The sequence below is a fragment of the Lutjanus erythropterus genome, chromosome 15 (genome assembly GCF_056507025.1).
Source record: "Lutjanus erythropterus isolate fLutEry1 chromosome 15, fLutEry1.hap2, whole genome shotgun sequence".
Taxonomy (NCBI): Eukaryota; Metazoa; Chordata; class Actinopteri; order Lutjaniformes; family Lutjanidae; genus Lutjanus; species Lutjanus erythropterus.
In genome coordinates this window covers 33,531,485-33,552,510 of record NC_139331.1, presented here as the reverse complement: position 1 = coordinate 33,552,510, position 21,026 = coordinate 33,531,485, and the positions used below count along the sequence as shown (strand labels likewise).

The 21,026-nt window shown below is 41.5% G+C and overlaps 1 protein-coding gene across 5 annotated transcripts in view; it reads left to right on the top strand.

Annotated features, from left to right (window-relative positions):
- hivep2a (HIVEP zinc finger 2a) overlaps positions 1-21,026 on the top strand; it is a 156,323-nt gene that overhangs the window by 124,283 nt on the left and 11,014 nt on the right. For all 5 annotated transcript variants that reach the window (XM_084737191.1, XM_084737188.1, XM_084737189.1 and 2 more), the window contains 9 exons: positions 86-1,428; positions 2,720-4,602; positions 4,815-5,075; positions 5,177-5,336; positions 5,570-5,663; positions 5,847-7,626; positions 8,795-8,952; positions 18,747-18,922; positions 20,464-20,565. In XM_084737191.1, coding sequence (XP_084593317.1) covers positions 438-1,428; positions 2,720-4,602; positions 4,815-5,075; positions 5,177-5,336; positions 5,570-5,663; positions 5,847-7,626; positions 8,795-8,952; positions 18,747-18,922; positions 20,464-20,565 — 5,605 coding nt within the window. In that variant the 5' untranslated portion in view covers positions 86-437. The remainder of the gene's footprint in view (positions 1-85; positions 1,429-2,719; positions 4,603-4,814; positions 5,076-5,176; positions 5,337-5,569; positions 5,664-5,846; positions 7,627-8,794; positions 8,953-18,746; positions 18,923-20,463; positions 20,566-21,026) is intronic.

Here is a 21,026-nt window from a genome sequence, read left to right as displayed (position 1 = left end):
TAACCTTGCTGTTAAATACACCGTTGACTTTAAAAGTGCTCCACAAGTCACCAAATGTTTTTCTTCTTTTTTGTTTCCTCTCCAGATCACTCAAGGATTCTTCTGCCTTTAGATGAACTGGACAGAAAAACAACGCACAGCAACATTAGCGTGTTTACAGCATGGCAAAAGGAGAGAAACATTTCTGATGTTATCCACTAAAGCTCCCCTTTTATTTCCACTTCCTAATTCCTGTTCCCAGCCTGGCTTTACAATCAGTCTATTTCAGCAATGGACGGGTACTTCCTGTTTCTGTGAACTTGTTGGCAGCCCTCAAAGGTTCAGCTATCATGCCTGGTAGTTTTGGGACCTTGTAACCCTCCAGAACCTACCCTCCCAACTCCCCCACCATCCCCTCTCTCCTTCCTCTTCTAAACCCACAGAAGAGCTTCACCAAAATGGAGGCTCGTGAATCAGCTGCCGCCGGGCAGAAATGCTCTAATAAGGAACCAGTGAAGGAGAAGACGCCTCTGCAAAGAAAGTGGGCATCCGAGCCCTCTGCAACCACCAAACGAAGCACTTTTGCTGACCCAGAGGCAAAACACCGTGAGAGTTTGCCATGCGGTGCCACCGGGGGATCAGCACCCCAGCAGAAGTACGCATATACAGGGAATTCTGGAAAGCTGCTATCTGGACCCTCTGCAGTTGGGGCCATAGGAGGCCCACCATCTCAAGACCCCCAAGGGCCTTTTCCGCAGGGGTTTCCAAGGGGATACTCTTACCAGCTGGGCCAGCCTTACCCTCAGCACCCCCAAACTGAACGCTTCCTCTCAGGAGCTAAACCCCAGCCAGGTCTAGAGCCTCATGCCTGGCCATTTGCTGGCCAGTTGCCCTCAGATGATCTGTACCCTGTAGGGCACCCAGGACACACTCACCCTCATGGGGCTGGGGCAGGGAGGTTTCCCCGCCAGAAATCTCCCAGTTTACCCAGCTCCTTTGGACAATATTCACAGTCAGGCCCTGAGCCTGGAGAGGAGGGCTACAGCAAAAAAGAGCAGAAGCCGAAAAAGCCTGGTAAGTACATCTGTCACTACTGTGGTCGAGCTTGCGCCAAGCCCAGCGTCCTGAAGAAGCACATCCGCTCCCATACTGGAGAGAGACCATATCCTTGTGTACCCTGTGGCTTTTCCTTCAAAACTAAGAGCAACCTTTACAAGCATCGCAAGTCCCACGCTCATGCCATCAAGGCTGGACTCGTACCATTTTCAGAGCTAGCCGTGGCCCGCAGCGGGGACATGGACCAGGCATCCCCAGTGGGCGAGGCCGAGGCCCATTCAGACGGAGAGCAGAGTACTGACACAGATGAGGAAGGTGTGGAGGGCTCCACCATGCTGACGGACAAAGACAGCCCCATCCCACAGATCTCCTTTGAAGCTGACAAGAATACAGGTATTTTTCCCTTAATAAGACACATTTTGAAAAGTTAACCATCCTGAGAACCAACCATTAAAAATCCCAGAGTCAAAACTGGGTATATATTGTGCTATAGGTCACCTATATGCCAGTATCTGGCCCGACAATGATGAAAAAAGTTGTTTTTATATATTCACAGGTATTTTAATGGTATTTCAGTGTTGATCTTTTCCTGGGAAACAATTTAAAAATGATTTATCTTGCACTCTTGGGCATACTCTATATTTGCTTATGATGAGTGTGGAAGGAAAATGCAAGGAAAACTGTTATTGGGCAAGTCTCATTGTACAAAAGCAAAACTTTATAACTTTATTCACTAATTTTGGTGAAACTTTATCATTTTTTTCATTCATGGGGAAAAGATTTTCTGATTTTCCCTTTAAATAAATTCTCATTTATTTAATTACAAAGTTTCCTGATGGATAAATAGCTTTAGAACATGGCCAGTGACCTGAACGAACACAGAGTCCAAGACAGACAGGGAATTCAGTACTGAGGTCTTTTATGAAGATGTCTGATGGACAGGTAGCTTTAGCAGCTTACTTGTTGGCAACAGAACCAGGCTCAGCAGCCTCCAAGACTGACAGGGAATACAGTTCCAAGGTCATTGAGGAGTTTCCTGATGGAAAGATAGCTTTACCTGTTACCATTGTAGCCTATTCCCTGTTGTCAAACTGACTTTCATTGGTCATGGAAACTGTTTTGGTTCATCCATGTTCACTGGGGAGTAGGACTGGTCTCCTTCACACATTCATGGACTGCTGTAGCTGCATGGCCTCAAGGGCGTAACACATATTCAGCACTATCAGCTGCTGTAAACTGTAATCAGTGTCTACAGTAAGTCTCTCCCTAGCTGCCTATTTTTACAGGCAAAATGTGAGCAATAAACATTTCGCTAGCTGTGTCATAGGAACTTTAATATGTGTTAATTTCTGCTTCCTAAAAGCCCAATTTTTCATAAACTAATAAACATAAGCATAAACTCTGGCTTCTCCAAACTATCTCAATGAATTCAGTTGTGTTAAGGCTTTTTGATGCATAAACTATTACTCGGAAGGAGCATGGTAAATTTTCTTCGCAATCAAAAACTAAAAACTAAAAAATGCATTTTTCAATTAGATTTTTATTATTTATGCTGCCTGACTCTGTTCTGTACTCATTTACTGCCTAAGTGTTTGTTTTTTTTGCTCAAAATTTTACTCATCCCTTCTGCTTTTTTGTGCTCTATTTGACTCTACATCATGCTCCAATCTTTCTTGCTGTATAGGTGGTGTGGAACCAGCATATGCAGACTCAGCTGAAGAGTTGCCTGTGGGGTCTATGAAAGTGCCTATCCTTATTGTCCCCAAGCCTGGGGGAGTCCCCTCCACAGGGATGGAATGCCCACCCTTTCAGGACATAAAGGGGTCACACCACATGTTGGCATCACAGGCGGGTGGAAGAGCGCATTCACTGGATGACTCCCCCACCATCAAACAACGTTTGGCCCTGAGGCTGAATGAGAAAAAAGGCCAGGACTCTGACTCTGCCATGTCCCAGTCCCTGAACCTCCTTAGTCCTCACAGCAAAGGCAGCACAGACTCTGGCTACTTTTCACGCTCCGAGAGTGCGGAGCAACAGATCAGCCCTCCAAATACTAATGTCAAGACGTACGAAGAGATTATGTTTGGTCGGACTTGGTACTACCGACCCAACTCCAGATCCAGACAGTCTATCACAGTGGGCATGGCAGGGGCAGACCCCAGCAGCCTGGCTAGCTTAAAGCAATCAGGTGCTATTGTGGACATGGGGAAGATAGCTGAGGATCATATCTGTTTCAGAGGGGATGTAGGAGTCTCTGGAGATCCAAAGCAGTATCCAACAGGACCCTGTCAAAGCAGTACAGGGCTTCTAGAACCTCCATCAGATTCTGGGCCTCTTATTAGGAGTAACTCCATGCCAACATCCTCTCCTCCTAACCTTAGTGTCCCACCAGGGATTCGAGGTAGCCACTCCTTCGATGAGATGATGACATCGGATGATGTGTTTTACCCACCTCGCAGACTCAGAAGACAGGCTGCATTTGAACATTCGGCCAATGAGGCCCATGTAGGAGAGGTCGAGGGCTACGGACACATGCCCAAGAATGTAGCTTCATCTCTGGGTATGAAGATTGGTGAGCGCAGCCCAGGACTCCCAGAGCACATTGCCTACAGCCCATATGGTACTAAAGTTAGCATGTCAGAAATAGCCACAAGAAAAAGGAGGAAAGAGAAGAGTGTTGGGGATGAAGACGACAGCCCTGGACACTGCGACAGTAGCTGTAGTGGTTCAGTGGAGATGATAGGGGACTATGAGTTTAAACAAGGTAGTCTTGATGGATCGAGAGCCACCCCAACGGGGAAGGGCTCTCTTCACAGTGCTCACAGCCAGTCTGACAGCTTTGATACCTGTGCCAGCATGTGCTCTGAGGACATTGCACTGTTTCCTGACTCTGAGGGCAGGAAGGCAGTCGGGAATGTCATATCAGTGATCCAGCACACCAACTCCCTCAGCCGGCCAAATTCCTTTGAGAAGTCTGAGTCCTTTGAGCAGCCAGGATATCAGCCTTCAGATAAAGCTCCTTCTAGCCAGTACTCTGAACAATCCGACACAGAGATATTTGAAGATGCTCTGAGTCCTGAATCTGCCCTACTGAGGACAGAGAGCATGGATCAGCAGCTGCAAAGTGACAGTGACCTGGCCTCCCTCTCTTCTTCATCGGCCGCAGCCTCACCTGGCCAGCCTTATCACATCCCACACAAGCTAGTCCGGCAACCCAACATCCAAGTTCCCGAGATTAGGGTGACGGAGGAGCCAGACAAGCCTGAGAAAGATACAGAAGCTCCAATGACCAAGGAACCGGAGAAGCAGCAGCAGCATGTGGAGGAGTTCCAGCTGCCACAGAGGAGTGACACCCTCTCCCAGATGCCATCGGAAAAGCTCCCACCTAAGAAGAAGAGGTTGCGCCTGGCAGATATGGAGCACTCATCTGGGGAATCAAGCTTTGAGTCGACCTGCACCAGCCTTTCTCGCAGCCCCAGCCAGGAGAGCAACCTGTCCCACTCCTCTTCCTTCTCCATGTCCTTTGACAGAGAAGAAGGCCTCAAGTCTGTCTCACCCACCAAACAGGTACTGCATTATATATTCAATACTTTGAAGTATTTTAACTAACCCTCCAGCAGCTTGTAAACTTTTCTTTTCTTTTGCATGCACTGGTAGTGTTATGGTACATTATCATTACTGTTACACTTGTAAATGCTGTTCCTGGCTATGTTGTTATGCAGCACCTGTAGAGGATAGCACATTCCCCAACGATTATTTTCTTTGTGATTCTGAATCAGGATGACTCGTTGGCATCTTGTGGTGGACCTAAGCAGTCGGAGTTCCTGACGGTCCCTGGCAGTGGTCATTCCAGCCACCACCAGCAGAGGGAGATGAGGAGGTCTTCATCGGAGCAGGCGCCTTGCACGCTGCCCACAGAGCTGCCTGAAATGCGAAGCAAATCCTTTGACTATGGAAGTTTGTCCTCCTCCAGACAAGGAGAGATATACTCCAGTGCCTCTGCAATGAAGGAACGCAGACGTGGATATCTTGTCAGACAGGTAATGGACTGAAGTTTTAGGCACCACTAGAAACTCAAAATGCACAAAAATGTTATTTCATTACAACTGACTAACTCTACTGTCCTTCTTACATTTGTCAGGCTTCACTGAGTGTCTATCCAGAGGCAGTCACCCAGGAGCCAGGGATTGCTGAGATGTCAATAAAACAGGAGAGCCTGGAACATGGTGCATGGCCTGGCCCAACAGGAAGTAGCAGTGATCTAGCTTGCAGAACCAAGAGAGTTGGCAGTAGCATTGGTGGTAAGCCTTGCATTACAGTGTTCTGGGTTGTCGAATTATCTACACAGGTTTTTGAGGTTTTGTATAATTTTCAATTGATAAAGACAGTTTGAAGTGTTCAGACTGCAGTCTACTTTACGACTTAAACATATCTAGTGCCAAAATATAGAAATAGTATGTGGGATTTCCTATGTAGGGAAGAATTTAATTTCAAAATACACAACATACAATGAACTCTTGTGTTTTATGCTCAGGTGTAGGACCTCACCAACACCAACAGCACCATCAGCATCTCCTCCAGCAGAGTATCAGTGAGGACAGCCTGCAGGATGAACCTCTCTATGGCAGGTAAGACAATGTCCAGGTTTCCCTGTGCAACCCCAAAATTACTAATAGCCCTCAAAAACTACTTGGGTAGGCTGTTGCCTGTGCTGATTCCCTTTTCCCTAATTCCCTTATTGTCTATGTTATTTACAATACATATTATGATTTAAAGAATAATGCAAAGTTTAAATAATTTCTTCATGATAGGCCCCAGCAGCATCGTCTGCAGACCCAGGGCTCATCATCTGAGGGAGAGCATCCAGGTCACGAGGTCATGAACAAGGAAGTGATCCAGCAGTACCAGAGTGGTCCCCCCTTCCTTTCCTTCCAGCAGCCCGGTTTGTTCTGGAGTCAGGAGGCCGGCCAGTCACCGAGACAGCAGCTGACCCTCCAGGCCCAGCAGCAACTCCAAAAACTCCACATCAGATCACCAAGCAACCTTCCTGGACATCCACTCCACAAACAACAACAACCGCTCCACTCGCTGCAGCAAATCCATGATCAACAGCCACATGATGGAAAATCAGAGAGTCCAAGCGCTCAGATGTACCCTGCCTCTTTCTCATCCCGCACCTCTCCCCTCTCGCAGCAACAACAGCAAAGCTTTGCCTCTATCTCCTCCAAACACTCACTGCCTAGCGCCACCACCACATCCATGCTTTTGCAGCAGATCCAACCCGTCTTTGCCACCCAGAACCTGGGCTCCCAGGCGTCTCTGCCAGGTATGCTGGTTCCTGTACGGATCCAAACACATGTGCCATCGTTTGGTAGTGTTATGTACACCAGTGTTAGCCAGCTGATAGCGTCCCATGGCAGTGGGGCACAAGGGGTAGCCAGGCCGGGTGTCGCTGACAACAGCAGCATGTCTCCCCCAGTTGGTGTTGTGAGTGTCAGCAAACCACCTGGAGGTATTGGAGGAGGCATAAGTGGGACGGGCTTCAACCTATCACACTTCCTGGGGCAGACCGATGGTGCTCGCTACCCACACTGGAAGGTTCCAGATTCCCTGCCAGAGCAACGCCTGAACACAGGGATCCCACTGTCACTAACGTCAGGCACCATATCCACCACAGATGCCTCAGGATCTGGCATCGGAGGCAGCAAGCGCATGCTTTCCCCCGCCAGCTCTTTGGAGCTCTTCATCGAGACTAAGCAGCAGAAAAGGGTGAAAGAGGAGAGGATGTATGGACAGATTGTGAAGGAGATGAGTGCCGTGGAGCTGAGTGGAACTGAAAGCAGTAACAAATCTGAGAAGGGGCAGGGCAGAGCTCAGCGAGCCTGTCTGAAGAGTGAAGGCTCCATGGATGATTCTGAAAGGATGTCCTCTTCTCCTCCACTAAGTGACTTCCCCACTAAGATTGCCATTCCCGTCCGTTCTTCTGCACCCCACCTCCCTGATGTACCCCGGGTCGAAAGCTTCACCCCTCCTCTCCAGATCGTCACAGACCGTTCCCCGGCTTCAGGTGGCCGGGACTCCCCAGAGGAGCTTGATGTGGACGACTCAGTCCCAGAGCCCAACTCCAGCCCTCAGTCCATGGTGTCATCCAACGATGCAGAAGACACTGACAACACAAAGCAGCCTACACCCAATAAAATCCCCGTCAGCATGCTGGTTCAGCTCGCTGCCAACCAAAGCACAGGATTATCTGGAGCAGTGGGACAGACTCTGCTACTCACGGATGTGGCTGACGTCCAGCAGTTTTTCCAATTCCCCAGCCTGCGCACCATGAGCAGAGTCAGCTGGTGTTTCCTGAACTACACCAAACCCAACAGCACCCCAGCTGCCCTGCGTAGCTCCGTCTACAGTTCGTGGTGTGTAAGCTCATACAACCCCAACCCTCTGAACCTCAGTACCAAGGCTGCGCTGGCCCTGCTGAGGTCCAAACAGAGAAGGAACACTGATCTGATGTTCACAACTGCAGCCATGTCACCACCCAGCTCTGGAAAACTGGTGTCATCTGTGGCCTGGAAGCTGAGGTTTGATCAGGTATGTCCTGGAAGTATGTAAAATTTAGGAGTTTAGAAACAGTGTTACAGTTTTTCTTAAATGTATGCACACAAAAACTGAGACTATGCACATAATTCTAAAAAATCAAAGCTTGTGTTGCAACAACAAGACTCCTGCTGAACTCCCAGCACACTTCCTTTGTTTTCACTTACATTGAAATTTTAAATCACATTTTTCACAAGTTGAACCAAACATCACATCATTTTACACATGTTGTTCACCTGGAAAACACAGACCTTCAAAACGCTACACCCTTATTACCAACTCATGTCTCGCCTTAATTGGCAAAACACTCAAATCATGAGGAAGAGTGAGAGCAGGAGGAGGAAGAGAAAGGCGAGCCGATATTTCTAAAGAAAACAAGGGAAACCTGAGTTCACCATGTCCTCCAGAGCCTGATAATTACACCCCCAGAAAGACAGTTTAAACATTTTCTTCCTGCGGTGTCTCTTATTTTACTTATCAGTGCAATCACTGCTAATTTTGTCAAAATAGGGAACATTTGTGTCTCAGAACTCCAACACTGCAGCATCAACTGCAGGTTTAAACTCTGATTCTGGGAAGCTGTTGTTAGTTACTGTGAGCACAACTGGGGCTCGATGGATATGCACAAATGTGCATTGTATTCTATGCTGATTATGTCAATGCAAAATGTACATGATATATTCACAGTAATATATCGCACTAAAATACAGCAACAGTCTTTATTATGTGTGTACAATAAAATTGCAACTTCCAAACTTTTCAGAGCTAGAAAAAGGAAACAACTTCTGCACTGTTTTATGAATTTGAATATGTAAGAAGCCAAAACAAACTATTTTGATGGTAGTGTTGAAATTGATGCTGTGTGAGATATTCAAATGATAACTATGTGCATCAGTTTTGAGAAGAGATAACATGGTTTTGGCTGTAGTGTTCTGTTTTGCAAGAGATTTGTGGAATTTTTGACAAAACTAATTTCAGATTTGTGTTCAGAATTTTTAGAAATTGAGCTTTAGTTTCCAGAAAATTGAGGAAAAGCTGCAACATACAAGCATGTGCAGAAAATAACATGAAAGTGTCCATGCAAAGTTAATAGCCTGTTATTTATTTTTTATTTGCATCTTCCTTATTCATCTCGTTCCTTTTCCTTCTTTCGTCCCTGCAGCTGAAGCCAGAGCTGATGCCAGTAGATGTCAGTCATTTTGGGAGGAAGATGAAGGGAGTGGTGTCGTGGGAGCGTTCGAAGGAGGAGCAGGTGGAGAAGGAGGTCTCAGTCAAACAGCCTGCCGCCGAACCGACCCGCATCAAGATCTTCGAGGGCGGGTACGTCCAGCGAACACACACACACACACACACACACACAAATGGACCTGAGTCATAATTTCACCCTTTATCTGAAGTAATATCAAAAACATTGAAGTGGCCAAGATGAGCGCACATATTTTGTTTCACTCAGATGAAATCTGAATGATAGATCTAACATTTGCCTTTTAAAGCGTTTAAATGTAGTTCCTGCTGTTTGTCTTCCATTGTAGATAACATCATTCAGATAAGTTTAGTGTTTGTTTCATCCTCCCTTGGAGACCAGTGGCTTAACAGATTGAAAGTCTATTACTGTTGTTTTTCTATGACTGAGAATCTACTTTTAAATATCTGCTAAACAATTCAAACCCTAATGAGACTTAAAGTCAATAATCAAAGGAAAAAGTCATCAAGATAAGCTTATATAGACATAAATTCATCTTTATAAACAGGTATATTTATCAGTATTTTTTGCAGTAATTCTCAGATTAAACTGTATCTTCTTCATAGAAATTATGGTTTCATTTCTTTTACTTGTTGCGGTTTTTGTCAGCAATATCTGAAAAGGAGTTTCGGTGACATCTGGTGCACAGACAGCACTTTTTTTTGAGGAATAATTGGTCAGATTCTGACAGTGATTGGGATCTGGGATCTCTCACATTATTAGCAGCTGAAACTGAGAAGGCTGGGAGACCCGACTCCAAACCACCAAGGTACTTCTCCAAGTCAAGAATCAATCAATCAACCTACTGATCAAAGCCGTGTCTGACTGTGATTTAAAGCTGAGTATTGCAAGATGTTTTGTGATGAGGCGCAGTTTCATCCATTTATAGACACATTTTTATCCATTATTTTTTATGACAAGGTTAAATGGTATTTTACAATGGCAATATGAATATTTAAATTCTAAATCGTGACTAAAATAAGAGAAAAAGACAACAGTAACAATGTGATAGGAGGAAGAATGTATCAATAATAAAAAACAAATGTAAAATAAAATGCATCAGACGGTTAGAACAGACCTTTTTCACATCATTATGCTGCATTCACGTGGATTTACGCCGAAGGTAGACAGCAAACTGGATACAATTTTAGTGGACGAGAGCAGGATGGTAAAATTAGGCGAGGCGAGGCGAGATGAGGCGGAGAATGACCCACCTTTCCTTAAAATATTTTGACTTTTTGTTGTCCGCTGACAGACACGAATAAGGGATACATCAATGCAGTTTTCCTTTCACTATCCGCATCATCAATGAATGAATGACCTCACACTGTAGAGGGAATTTAACATTAATTTTAAGCTTAATTAAGAATAATTACACAAAATAATGTTTATTTGATTATTTATTATATTTTATTACATTCTTTACAACTTCACCATAGCAACATGTCATTATGTGTGTTTCATTTTGCCGAAGAATAACTCTCAGTCTTGTTTATCTTGTTATGTCCTTTACCTCATTTTCATCTTGTTACATTTGTCATCCCTGATATACACTGATGGATGCACTAAGGAGTATTTTTTTATGTGTCCCATCCATTTAGGTTGAAATTGGTTTTGATGTTGTTTTCCAAAAGTTGTGAATCACTGCTCAGGACTTTGAACATACGGTCATAAATGTGCAAAAAAAATTAGGCTGATTTGCCCAAGATCTCTGCCAGGCGTGATGAGTCCCACCAAATGCATTAAAACGAAAGTAAGGAGCCTGTTTTGAAAATAAAAGAGTAGAAAGTTCGGATACCTGTAAACCTTACTACAGTACAGCAGAGTATTTGTTCTTTGTCACTTCCAGCATTAGAAAGTGATTTGTGTATCACTTTCTAACAGATGTAACTGAATCTGCAGGCCTCAGATTCTCAGGCGAAGAGCTCCGGAGATGAGACGCCTCGATAGCAGAAACGTGGTCACTTTTATTCTCCCCAGCTCGATGATCTCAGACTAAATAAGAACCTCAGATACCAAAAACTCCTCAAAGTCCAGCAGCCGCTCTCCCCTCACATAAATAAGACAACCTCAGCTGTCTCTTTGTTAGCCTCACAGCTCAGTGTTGAACAAAAGAAACGAACTCAGATGACCCGTGTATGAACTTCAAGGACATCTGTTTCATTATGATTAATCTTCTTAGGTATAAAAAAAAATGAAGACTTATCCTTTTACGACGTATTCTTTGGGCTTAATTTGTGCCTGTGAGATCCAGGCCAAGAGCCTGAGCCTGGTAAACCCATCACAGGCTAACGACTTGAGCTGCATCGCTGTAATTGGACGTCGACTTTCATAATTCTTGCTCTCAACTTTATAGACTGGTGTGAAGTGGGATCTGTCCCTCATTAGTTGTGTTTTAAAAGCTTTTTTCACACTGTTTTTCTATGGTCAGCAGCTCCAGTATTTATTTAGTTTGTTTATATTAATAAGAAAAGTAGGACTTTGCATATTTTATTAGATTTTTTTATATGTATTTGTATTTTATAACGAGTATCTCACACATAATAACACAGCGTTTATCATTTAACAGAAACCTCAGAGCACAACTGAAGTCTCAATCCATAACTGCTGATACTGAAACATTTAAACTTTTCTTTATATTCTGATTAATAAGGCCGAGGACAAAATATTAACTCCTGAACAACCTAAAACTTTTCTTCCATGCACCGATGTGAAAGTTCAGGTTGCAGTAATCTCTGAAAGTCTATTTCTGCACGGACTGGGAGAGTTCAGCATGTTTTGAAGTGATGATGATTCCTCATCATGAGCAAAACTGAAGGTGCCACTTTTTTAGCTCTAGAAAGAAACTGTTGTCTTTTGCAAAATGAAAGTGGAAACACGTCTTTTTTTTTTGCTTTGACTTATCATTTTAAAGTCAATGTTAATTGCACAGTGTAACGACTATAGAATAATGACACCATCCGCATTTAGACTGGTTCCTTAAAAGCCTGCTCTTTACTATGCAAATCTGTCTGCTGCTGGGAAAATTATGTCTCCGTCTTAGAATTAATTAATGAACAAATTCATGCTTTTTCTTCTAACTTTACTACACAATCCGGTCTTCACGGCGACCCGTTTGCGCGACACATTAACGTTGTTCAGACACTGTTGTACATCATTACAGTTACACAGGCCTGTTCCAAATTCAACACCGACAACACCTGTTGTCTTTAACACAGCGGTGCAACAGTAAGACCACTTGGAAACGTGTTATGTTTCCACTTTAATAGCTTTGCGCAGCCATTATTTATTTTTAATGGTGCTATCTTGAGGTCGCAAGCTAATTATTGCATTCTTTCAAAATAACAGATTGATAACGGGTTAATTTATCTCATTATCTCCAGAAAACAAAAGAACAGTATCTAGTATTTATCACAGGAAAACAACTAATGTTTTCTAGTCTAGTCTAGAGCTTCTCCTTAAATGAAGGTTTATCTGAATATTATCTCTAACAGAAAGACACAATGCAAGTTAGACCCTGATTGATGTAAAATCTGATGTGTTGATTAATAATTTGTACTCCTCATCTTCACTTCATCTGACATTTTCAGCTTAAATCAGTTGCTCCGACTGTCAAGACTCCATCTGTGCTCCTGGTCTCTGATTAACATTATACGTAATAAGAGAAAATCAAGACAGTTTTATTTATTTAGCACCAAATCATAACAGAAGTTATCTCAGGACATTTTTCATTCAGAGCTGGTTTAGATCGTACTGTTTATTATATTTTATTACAGAGACTGAACAGTTCCTACGATGAGCGAACACTGAGAGGAAAAACTTTCTTTTAACTGTTTGAAACAGTTAAAGTTTGAGCTTCTGGACAAACTGATAAAAGCCAATCAAACCTAATGATTAGATAAATACAGGACAAAGGCTGCCATTATCCACATCTGCATAAATATTAAAATAACCTAAAATAATTTCTTTATTAGTTTGAGGACTAAAATATGAACTAAACAACATTTTGTTTTCTCATAACACGTTGATTATCTCATTATCTCAAGATAACAAAATAATTCACTTGTGTTCTTGAGATAATGCTTTTTTTTTTATTATAATCATGTCTGCTTTCTAGGAAAAATTCAGATAGTGAAATATCTGCCAATTTTTTTTAAACAGAATTGAGAAATTTTTTGCAACGATTTGTTAAAATTGTTTAATACTGTGACAAAGATATGCAGTGGATTTTACAGTTTAACAATAAAGTTTATTGTCTAGAATGATGTCATAATACTGAAACAGTAAACTGTCACTGGTATTTTTAATTATTATAAATAACTATAAATTTAAAAAACACAAATAGAATAAAATATATGCATATATTAAACCTGAATTAAGAAATAAGCATCAAATATACACAGAATGCTACCTATAATGCTAACAAATAAAAAACAATTTGTGATATAATTTGATATAATTTTTTTTGTTTTTTTGTTTTGTTTTTTTCAGATCCAGTTTACTTATTATTTGATTACATATTTTTGGCTTTTTTTTTTTTTTGACTGTATTACATCCAGGGAAAGTCATTGTGCAGCTGGTTGTGTTCAGATTTTCTAGAGATCCGGTGTGTGATGAGATAATTTTGGCCTTTTCATCACCAGCTGTAGACAATGATTGTGTCACAGTCACAAAGTAACCTGATATGGATTTTGAGTCAATAAAAGGTTTTGTTTGATAGCAATGAAGCCGCAAGGATACTTCATTATTAAATATGATGTTATTAAAGTCCCATAAAGCGTATTTTCCGCAGAGAAAGCACATGAGTTTGTCCTAAAATGTACATAAAGTGGTCAAATAAAGGCTGTAAGAGGGAGCTGAAGCTAAAACCCCTGTAGTCTGAGACATTCCTACAGTATCATAACGTTTTATAGTCGTACAGTAGAGCCAGTAGGACCAAGGTTACTGAATGGAACAGACGGTGCAGACACACACACACACACACACACACACACACACAAACATGCAAATGCCCCCAGACACACACACACAGACACACACACACATGCAGGGAGTTATTAAATGCAGCAGACAGTGAAGTAATTCTCTTTTGTCCCCAAAGGACACTTTAGAAGCAATAAGTGGATAAAAGCATACAGACAGGGACACACACACTCATGCACTTACATAAACTGTACACGCTTAGAAATAAAGCTGATAACTAGAACCAGGAAGGGTTCTTCGGCCTGTCCCCGTAGGAGAATGATTTTTGGTTCCTGGTAGAACCTTTTATGAGGTTCCACTTGGAACCCTTTCAGAGAGTTCAACCTAGAACTCAGCATGAGGGATTATACCTAGAACCATCTGTGAAAAGTTTCACCCGGAACACCCTATGAGAAGTTCTACAGAGAACCCTTCTGTGGTGTATGGTTCCACCCAGATACCTGTCTGCGAGTTCTATCCAGAACCTTTCCACCTAATAAGGGTGCTAACAAGAACCCACCCATGGTGTTCTACCAAGAACCTTTTTATAATCCAAGGGCTTTACCTGGAACCCACCCTGGGGGTGGTTCCACTGAGGACCCTTTTATATTTCAAGGCTTTTATCAAGAACCCACCACGATGTTCTACAAAGAAGCTTTTTATATTCCAAGGGTTTTATCTAGAACCCCCTCAAGTTCTACCCAGAACCTTTTTATGTTGCAAGGGTTTTATCTATAACACACTCAGGGGGTTCTATGGAAAACTTAATACTACAAGGGTTCTATCTAGGACCATCCCTGGGGGTACTGAGAACCCTTTTATATCCCAAGGGTTTTATCAAGAACCCGCCGAGAGGTTCTACAAAGAAGCTTTTTATATTACAAGGGTTTTATCTAGAACACACTCAGTAGGTTCTACTGAAAATCTTTTTATATTCTAAGGGTTTTACCTAGAACTCACCCAGGGGGTTCTGCCAAGAACCGTTTTGTATTATGTTACAAAGAACCCTCAACTAAAAAGCGTTCCTAATTCAACCTTTAGTCTTACCTAGAACCCTTAACAAACCCTTTCTTGAAAATAGGGTTCTTCACAAACAAATGATTCTGGATAGAACCTCAGCCTTTCAGGAGAACCCTTTTAGAACCTTTATTTCGAAGACTGCGTGCATACAGTAATAAGCAAACAGACGCAGAAAAACTCACACATGGATCTTTGTGACGGGATCGAAATCGTTCTGGATGAAAGAAATCCACAAAGTGCGAGTTCAGGCAGAGAAAACAAATCCATTACTTCTCCCTGCGTGTTCCCTCAAAGTTCCAGTAGTGTTTGAAAGAGAATCTGCTTTATGATCTTACCGTGTGCTGCGAATAAAATAGAATAAAACAAAATAATCATCATAATTCATTTTCATAACTGGCCACAGCTGTGTAAACGTCTCGACCCAGACGAGCGTTCAGAGGTATTTCCCACTCGCACCGAGGCTGAAAGACAAATTTCCCCTCACAGATGCAGGCGGAGTGTTTGATGTACCTGATATTTGACCTCCTCACACACACGAGGCCCTGAACTGCACCCTCAGAAACAAAGGTTCTGGAAGGGTTCTTCTTCTGCGAGGGCTGAGGTTCTACCCAGAACCATTTGCTTCTGAAGAAACCTTAACTGAAAGAAGGATTTATTGAGGGTTGTTGTTGTTTTCATCCAAGGAACCCTGGAAGAAATAGTTCTTCAAGAATTGTTGAAATCATTGGAATATAAAAAGGTTCTTGGTAGAACTTCCTGGGTGGGTTCTACAGAAAAACCTTTGAACATCAGAAGATTCTTGGTAGAGTGTGTTCTAGATGAAACCTTTGGATTATAAAAAGGTTCTCTGGGTGAGTTCTAGATAAACCCATTAAACTATAAAAAGTTTCTCGGTAGAACCCCCTTAGTGTGTTTTAGATATGACCTTTAAAATATTAAAAGAATCTCTGTAGAACCCCCTGAGTGTTTGTTCGAAATGAAACCCTAGAACATGAAAAGATTCTTGGTAGAACCCCCTGAGCGTGTTTTAGATAAAACCATTAAACTATAAAAAGTTTCTCTTTAGAACCCCCTGAGTGTGTTCTGGATAAGACCTTTGGAATATAAAAATGTTCTCAGTAGAACCTCAAGACTGTATTCTAGATCAATCCCCACAAATATAAAAAAAAGTTCTATGTAGAACACCCAGTGTGGGTCCTAGATGACACCCTTTAAATACAAAAAAATCTTTGTAGAACCCCTAGAGTGTGTTCTAGATAAAACCATAGGAATAGACAAAGGTTCTGTGTAGAACCCCCAGGGTGGGTTCTAGATAAAACTCTTGGAAATATGAAAAGATTCTTTGTAGAGCACTGTTGGGTTCTTATTAGCACTCTTAGAAGGTGGAAATGTTCTTGATAGAAACCCCATAGAGGGTCCTGGGTGGAACCAGTACACTATATAAGGGTTCTCTGTAGAACCACTTATGGGTGGTTCTGGGTGAAACTTTTCACAGATGGTTCGAAGCATAACCCTTTTAAGTTTGGGTCTGGGCAGAACCCTCTGAAAGAGTTCAAAAGTCTTTACAAAAGGTCCTACCAGGAACCAAAAAGAGTCCTCTTATTGGGACAAGAACTCTTTATGGTTCTAGGTAGAACTTTTATTTCTAAGAGCGTACCTGTTACCTGCTCCTCCAGCCGCTGCAGGACAGACAGGACAAGAAACAGCAGACGGTTTCACTTTTTCACCACAAAGAATTTTTTCTTTCGTTAAAAAATAAAAGAACCTGGATGTGAAGGTTCCTGCAGCAGAGAAAAGACAGACAGACCAAATCGGTTGGTGGTAATTTCCCTCCATGACTGACAGACGTGCGCTGATCCTGCTGCCAAGTGTCCGCTGTTTCACTCTCAGCCTCATTTGGGATAAAATAGACGCATGTCTGACGGTGATGGTCGTTCTTTCTGTTTTTTTAAAGTCTTGTAAAAGAATAAGTGGGGCTGGCGGGAGGACTGTGGTTATAGTTTTTTTTTTTTTTTTAGTTAAAAAAACACCACCAGCATTAAAACTACGAACACAAAACCCAGCAGTGGAATGCTGCATTGTTTCTCATTTTAGCTCGTGATCCCTGGAAACAAAGAAATCTCCACTACAGCTGCATATTTCTGTGGGTTACGACCAGGTCAACTAAAGAGGGATTTCTTTCTGCCGTTTAATTTGAATAGTTCTTAGAGGCCTGCGAGGGTCAATTTATTCAGTAATTCAGGCAAAGACTAAAGAAACATCATGAAAAAAAAAACACTTTCCTGAAATATATATCCTGTTAATCATCCTGAGACTCTGCAGATTTGTTCTACCACATGAGCCTGATGATGCATCAGCATGGAGAAAATTAAGAACAGATTTTAGCTTACAGACCACTGACTCATGTGATTATAGGAAATCAATAACCAATACACATTTACAGTAAAAGTGAAAATGATGAGCTGTACCAAAGATTTTTATGTCACTTTTTTGTCACAGTTTTACAGATACTGACACTGATCTCTTTTTTTTTTAAATTAGGTTTGTAATGTGTCATTTTTATTAAAGTGGAAAAGTTTTAGTAAAGTAAAAAGTTGAAAAAAAAAAAAAAAAAAAAAAGTTTTCTTTTAGAAAGAAAAAAAAAACAGGAAATCACATGACACATACCAGCCATAAATAACAATTTTATTACATAAGCACACATGAGTACAATTAAGTACAATGTGTTCGTGCTAATAAGCATAAAAAATGATAATAAAATAAATATGTTCTTGTTGTTATTCATCTTTCTTAACTTTAATGGTGTGCTGTTTTTAAAAGTTAGTAAGTGATCCATCCACATTTTGTATTTATTCAATGCTATTATCAATAATTTTTTAAGGGAATCAATACCAAATGAGTTGGGAATTGTGAGAATCAGAGTTTGGATCCTGCAGAACTGATACACACTTCATCGATTCATTTTCTATATTTATTGCAGAACAGTGTCCTGATCCTCATCTCCTCCAGTAAAGCAGAGCAGTTGTTCACTTTATGATGGAAATATTATTATTATTTTTTCCTTAAATTACTCCAAGAATTATAACTCTGTCAGCCTCTGTGTTGCGTCCAGATTGAGCCATTTGAGCAGAGAAACGAATTCAGTATTCAAGCAGGTTTCTTTGTCTCAGCCAACATGTGAGTCCTGCAGCAGGACAGTGAATCTGTACCAGCCGCTGACCTCTGACCTCTGACCTCTGACCTCTCTGAGGAGGGCACAGGGAGACGGACTGTAAAGGGTTAACAGAGGATGCAACAAAGATGGGGAATATGTTTTTACACAGAAAGGGAGCGTGAGTGAAGAACCTTCCTCTCTTCATTAGAAACCTGAGCAGAGGATTATGCTTTTATGTATTCTGTGTTTATCGACATCGTATGTTGGATCGGCTACTTTTTAATTGTTCTTCAGGGAATTCATCAAACACGGTGACCTGCTGTGGTGGAACTGCCCTGTTTACTCTGTAAATGAGTCTGTTTCCAAGTGTAAAATAATAATGAAGAACAAAAATGAGCATAAAAACAGAGATAGGATGCCTTAATTACTAATTACTATTAAAAAATAATAATAAATAAGTAATCAATAAACCTTAAGATAAGATAATAAGATACATGAGATAAAGAGAATAGATAAAATACATCTTCAAATGAAAATAGACAAATGAACATAGAAACCTGGATTTAATGCTTGAATCTTAATAAAAACATGAAATTTTAATGTATTTATATCATTGTACTGTAAAAATGTTATTTCTATTTTACAGAAATACTGAAAAAAACTAAGAAAAAACTAAGAAAAAAGCAAAGAAAGAAAGAAACACATCATCATTCAGTCTTTTCTCTTTTCTTCCAGGTATAAATCCAATGAGGAATATGTTTATGTTCGTGGTCGCGGTCGGGGGAAGTACATCTGCGAGGAGTGCGGCATCCGCTGTAAGAAACCCAGCATGCTGAAGAAACACATTCGAACGCACACCGACGTCCGGCCGTACGTCTGCAAGTTCTGCAACTTCGCCTTCAAGACCAAAGGTGGGGCTTCTTCTTTCTTTAAAGGGATAGTTCAGATTTTTTTTAAGTGGGGTTGTCTGAGGTACTTTGTCAGTGTTTTACCTTCTGTAAATGGAAGTTGGCAGTTTGGAGAAGCAGTAGGAGTTACAGGTGTAGGAAGCTAATCAATGCATTGCTGTGGACAGGGTCAGCAGCAAAATGTGTTTTAGCCGCCTAAAAAAATTATATAAATTCTAGTGTACACTATTTAGAATATTTTCACAGCCAAATATCACTCTCTCCAAACCAACCAAACTCCACTGACAAAAACTGTCAAAACAGTAATTTTACCTCATTGCTGGTCCGACGCTGCCTCAATCTGTTAGTTTGCTTGACTTTGATGTTTTGAAAGGTTAGTTCAGATTCAGCAAAGTTACACAATAATACAAACAAACAAACAAACTGATCGAGGCAGCGGTAGACCAGAAGCTCACGTGTTCTGAGGTAAAATGACCAGTTTTGCCAGTGGAGGCTGGTTGGTTTGGAGGAAGCGATACGTGGTTTATATAACAGTGGTTTCCCGTTAGAAAAGGCTGTGTCACGGCGATGTAAAGCCGTGAAAATGTTCTAGATGCCGCTTACACTTAAACTGATTTTTTTTAAGCGGCTAAAATATGTTTGTTTGTAGACACTACTACCTGTGCTGCTTCTCCAAACTGGGGACGTGGCGACCGCCATCTACTGTAGGTAATATACTGACTATGGAGAACTACCTCATACAACCCCACTTCAAATAATCTGAACTATCCCTTTAATGCATCCATGCATCTTCATTGTCATTTGTTGATGAATCTGACTGTAGGGTAGACTGTTCCAGGCCTGCAAACTTTATTTTCTAGCTGCAGTCACCATATGATTATGTAGATAGATATTCTGTGCCATGATTCAACTTTGTGTTTGCTTGTATTCATGTAAAAAAAAATACAAATGTGTCTTAATCACCTGATTATCAGGGTAAAAACCTCTGAAAAACATTTCAATCATCCCGGTGCAGTAAAACTTTGTTTAAACACAATACTGATCATATTTTTTCAGCTGTTATAAGCTGATTTTTTTTAGGAAAACTCAACATTAAAGCTTTAACTGAAGGCTTAAATCCTTGAATAAAGAACTAAGGGGTTAAATGAATGAATAAAACATGCAGAGGGGTTGTTTTCTGTCGCTGTGGTCAGACAGGAACCTCCATCATATCAGCGGCTGAAGATGCTGACTCGCTGATATCTGATCTTTAATAAAAAGCCATTATCTGCCTGATAGATTTTCAACCTTTAAACTCCCCTCCCTTTTTATATTCAGCAGAGTTCAGACCTGGTTGAGTAATTTTGTCATTAAATTACATTACGTATAAATTATATATAATTTGTAAATTGTAATTTTGTGGTGTCGCCCTTTCTTCCACCGCCTCTATTTCCATTTCACCCTCTTACTTCTTCACTGTTGTGCTGATGAAGCCAAACAAGCTCTGGTTTCCAGTAAGTCTCTTCAAACGGTCATTAAATGGTGTGTGTTTGTGTGTTTTGTAGGAAACCTGACGAAGCACATGAAGTCTAAGGCTCATATGAAAAAGTGTCTGGAGCTGGGAGTCTCCATGTCGTCTGTTGAGGACAACGAGGCAGACGAAGGAGGTAGGAAACACACACGAGCGACTGAAACACACACACACACACTCACACAGGCGCACTGGAGGAGCTGCAGTGACATCCTGCCGTCTTGTTGAGTGCCGCCTGCAGTGTCTTTGGCTCGGAGCGGCTGCACAGAGACAATTAGTGTAATGGAAAGCAGAGCTCGTCCTGACAGCCAGCATTCATGTCAAACAACCACACAAGCCACTTTAAAAAAAATACAAAAAAACATCCTCATATTATATTATTATGATATTCCCACAGAAGATTTTAAATCCACAATTTTATTTTCCACCATTTAGTCTGACATAGAAACAAATATTTTCTGTTCATCGCCTCCGACTGCCGTCATGAAGAGTTTCCGGATTTTCGTCCAACAAGTCCGCCTTTTCCATTAATCAGCTGATATGGAAATAATTCGAAAATGGTTACTCGGGAGGATGTTGTGGGCTGAGAGGGATGAA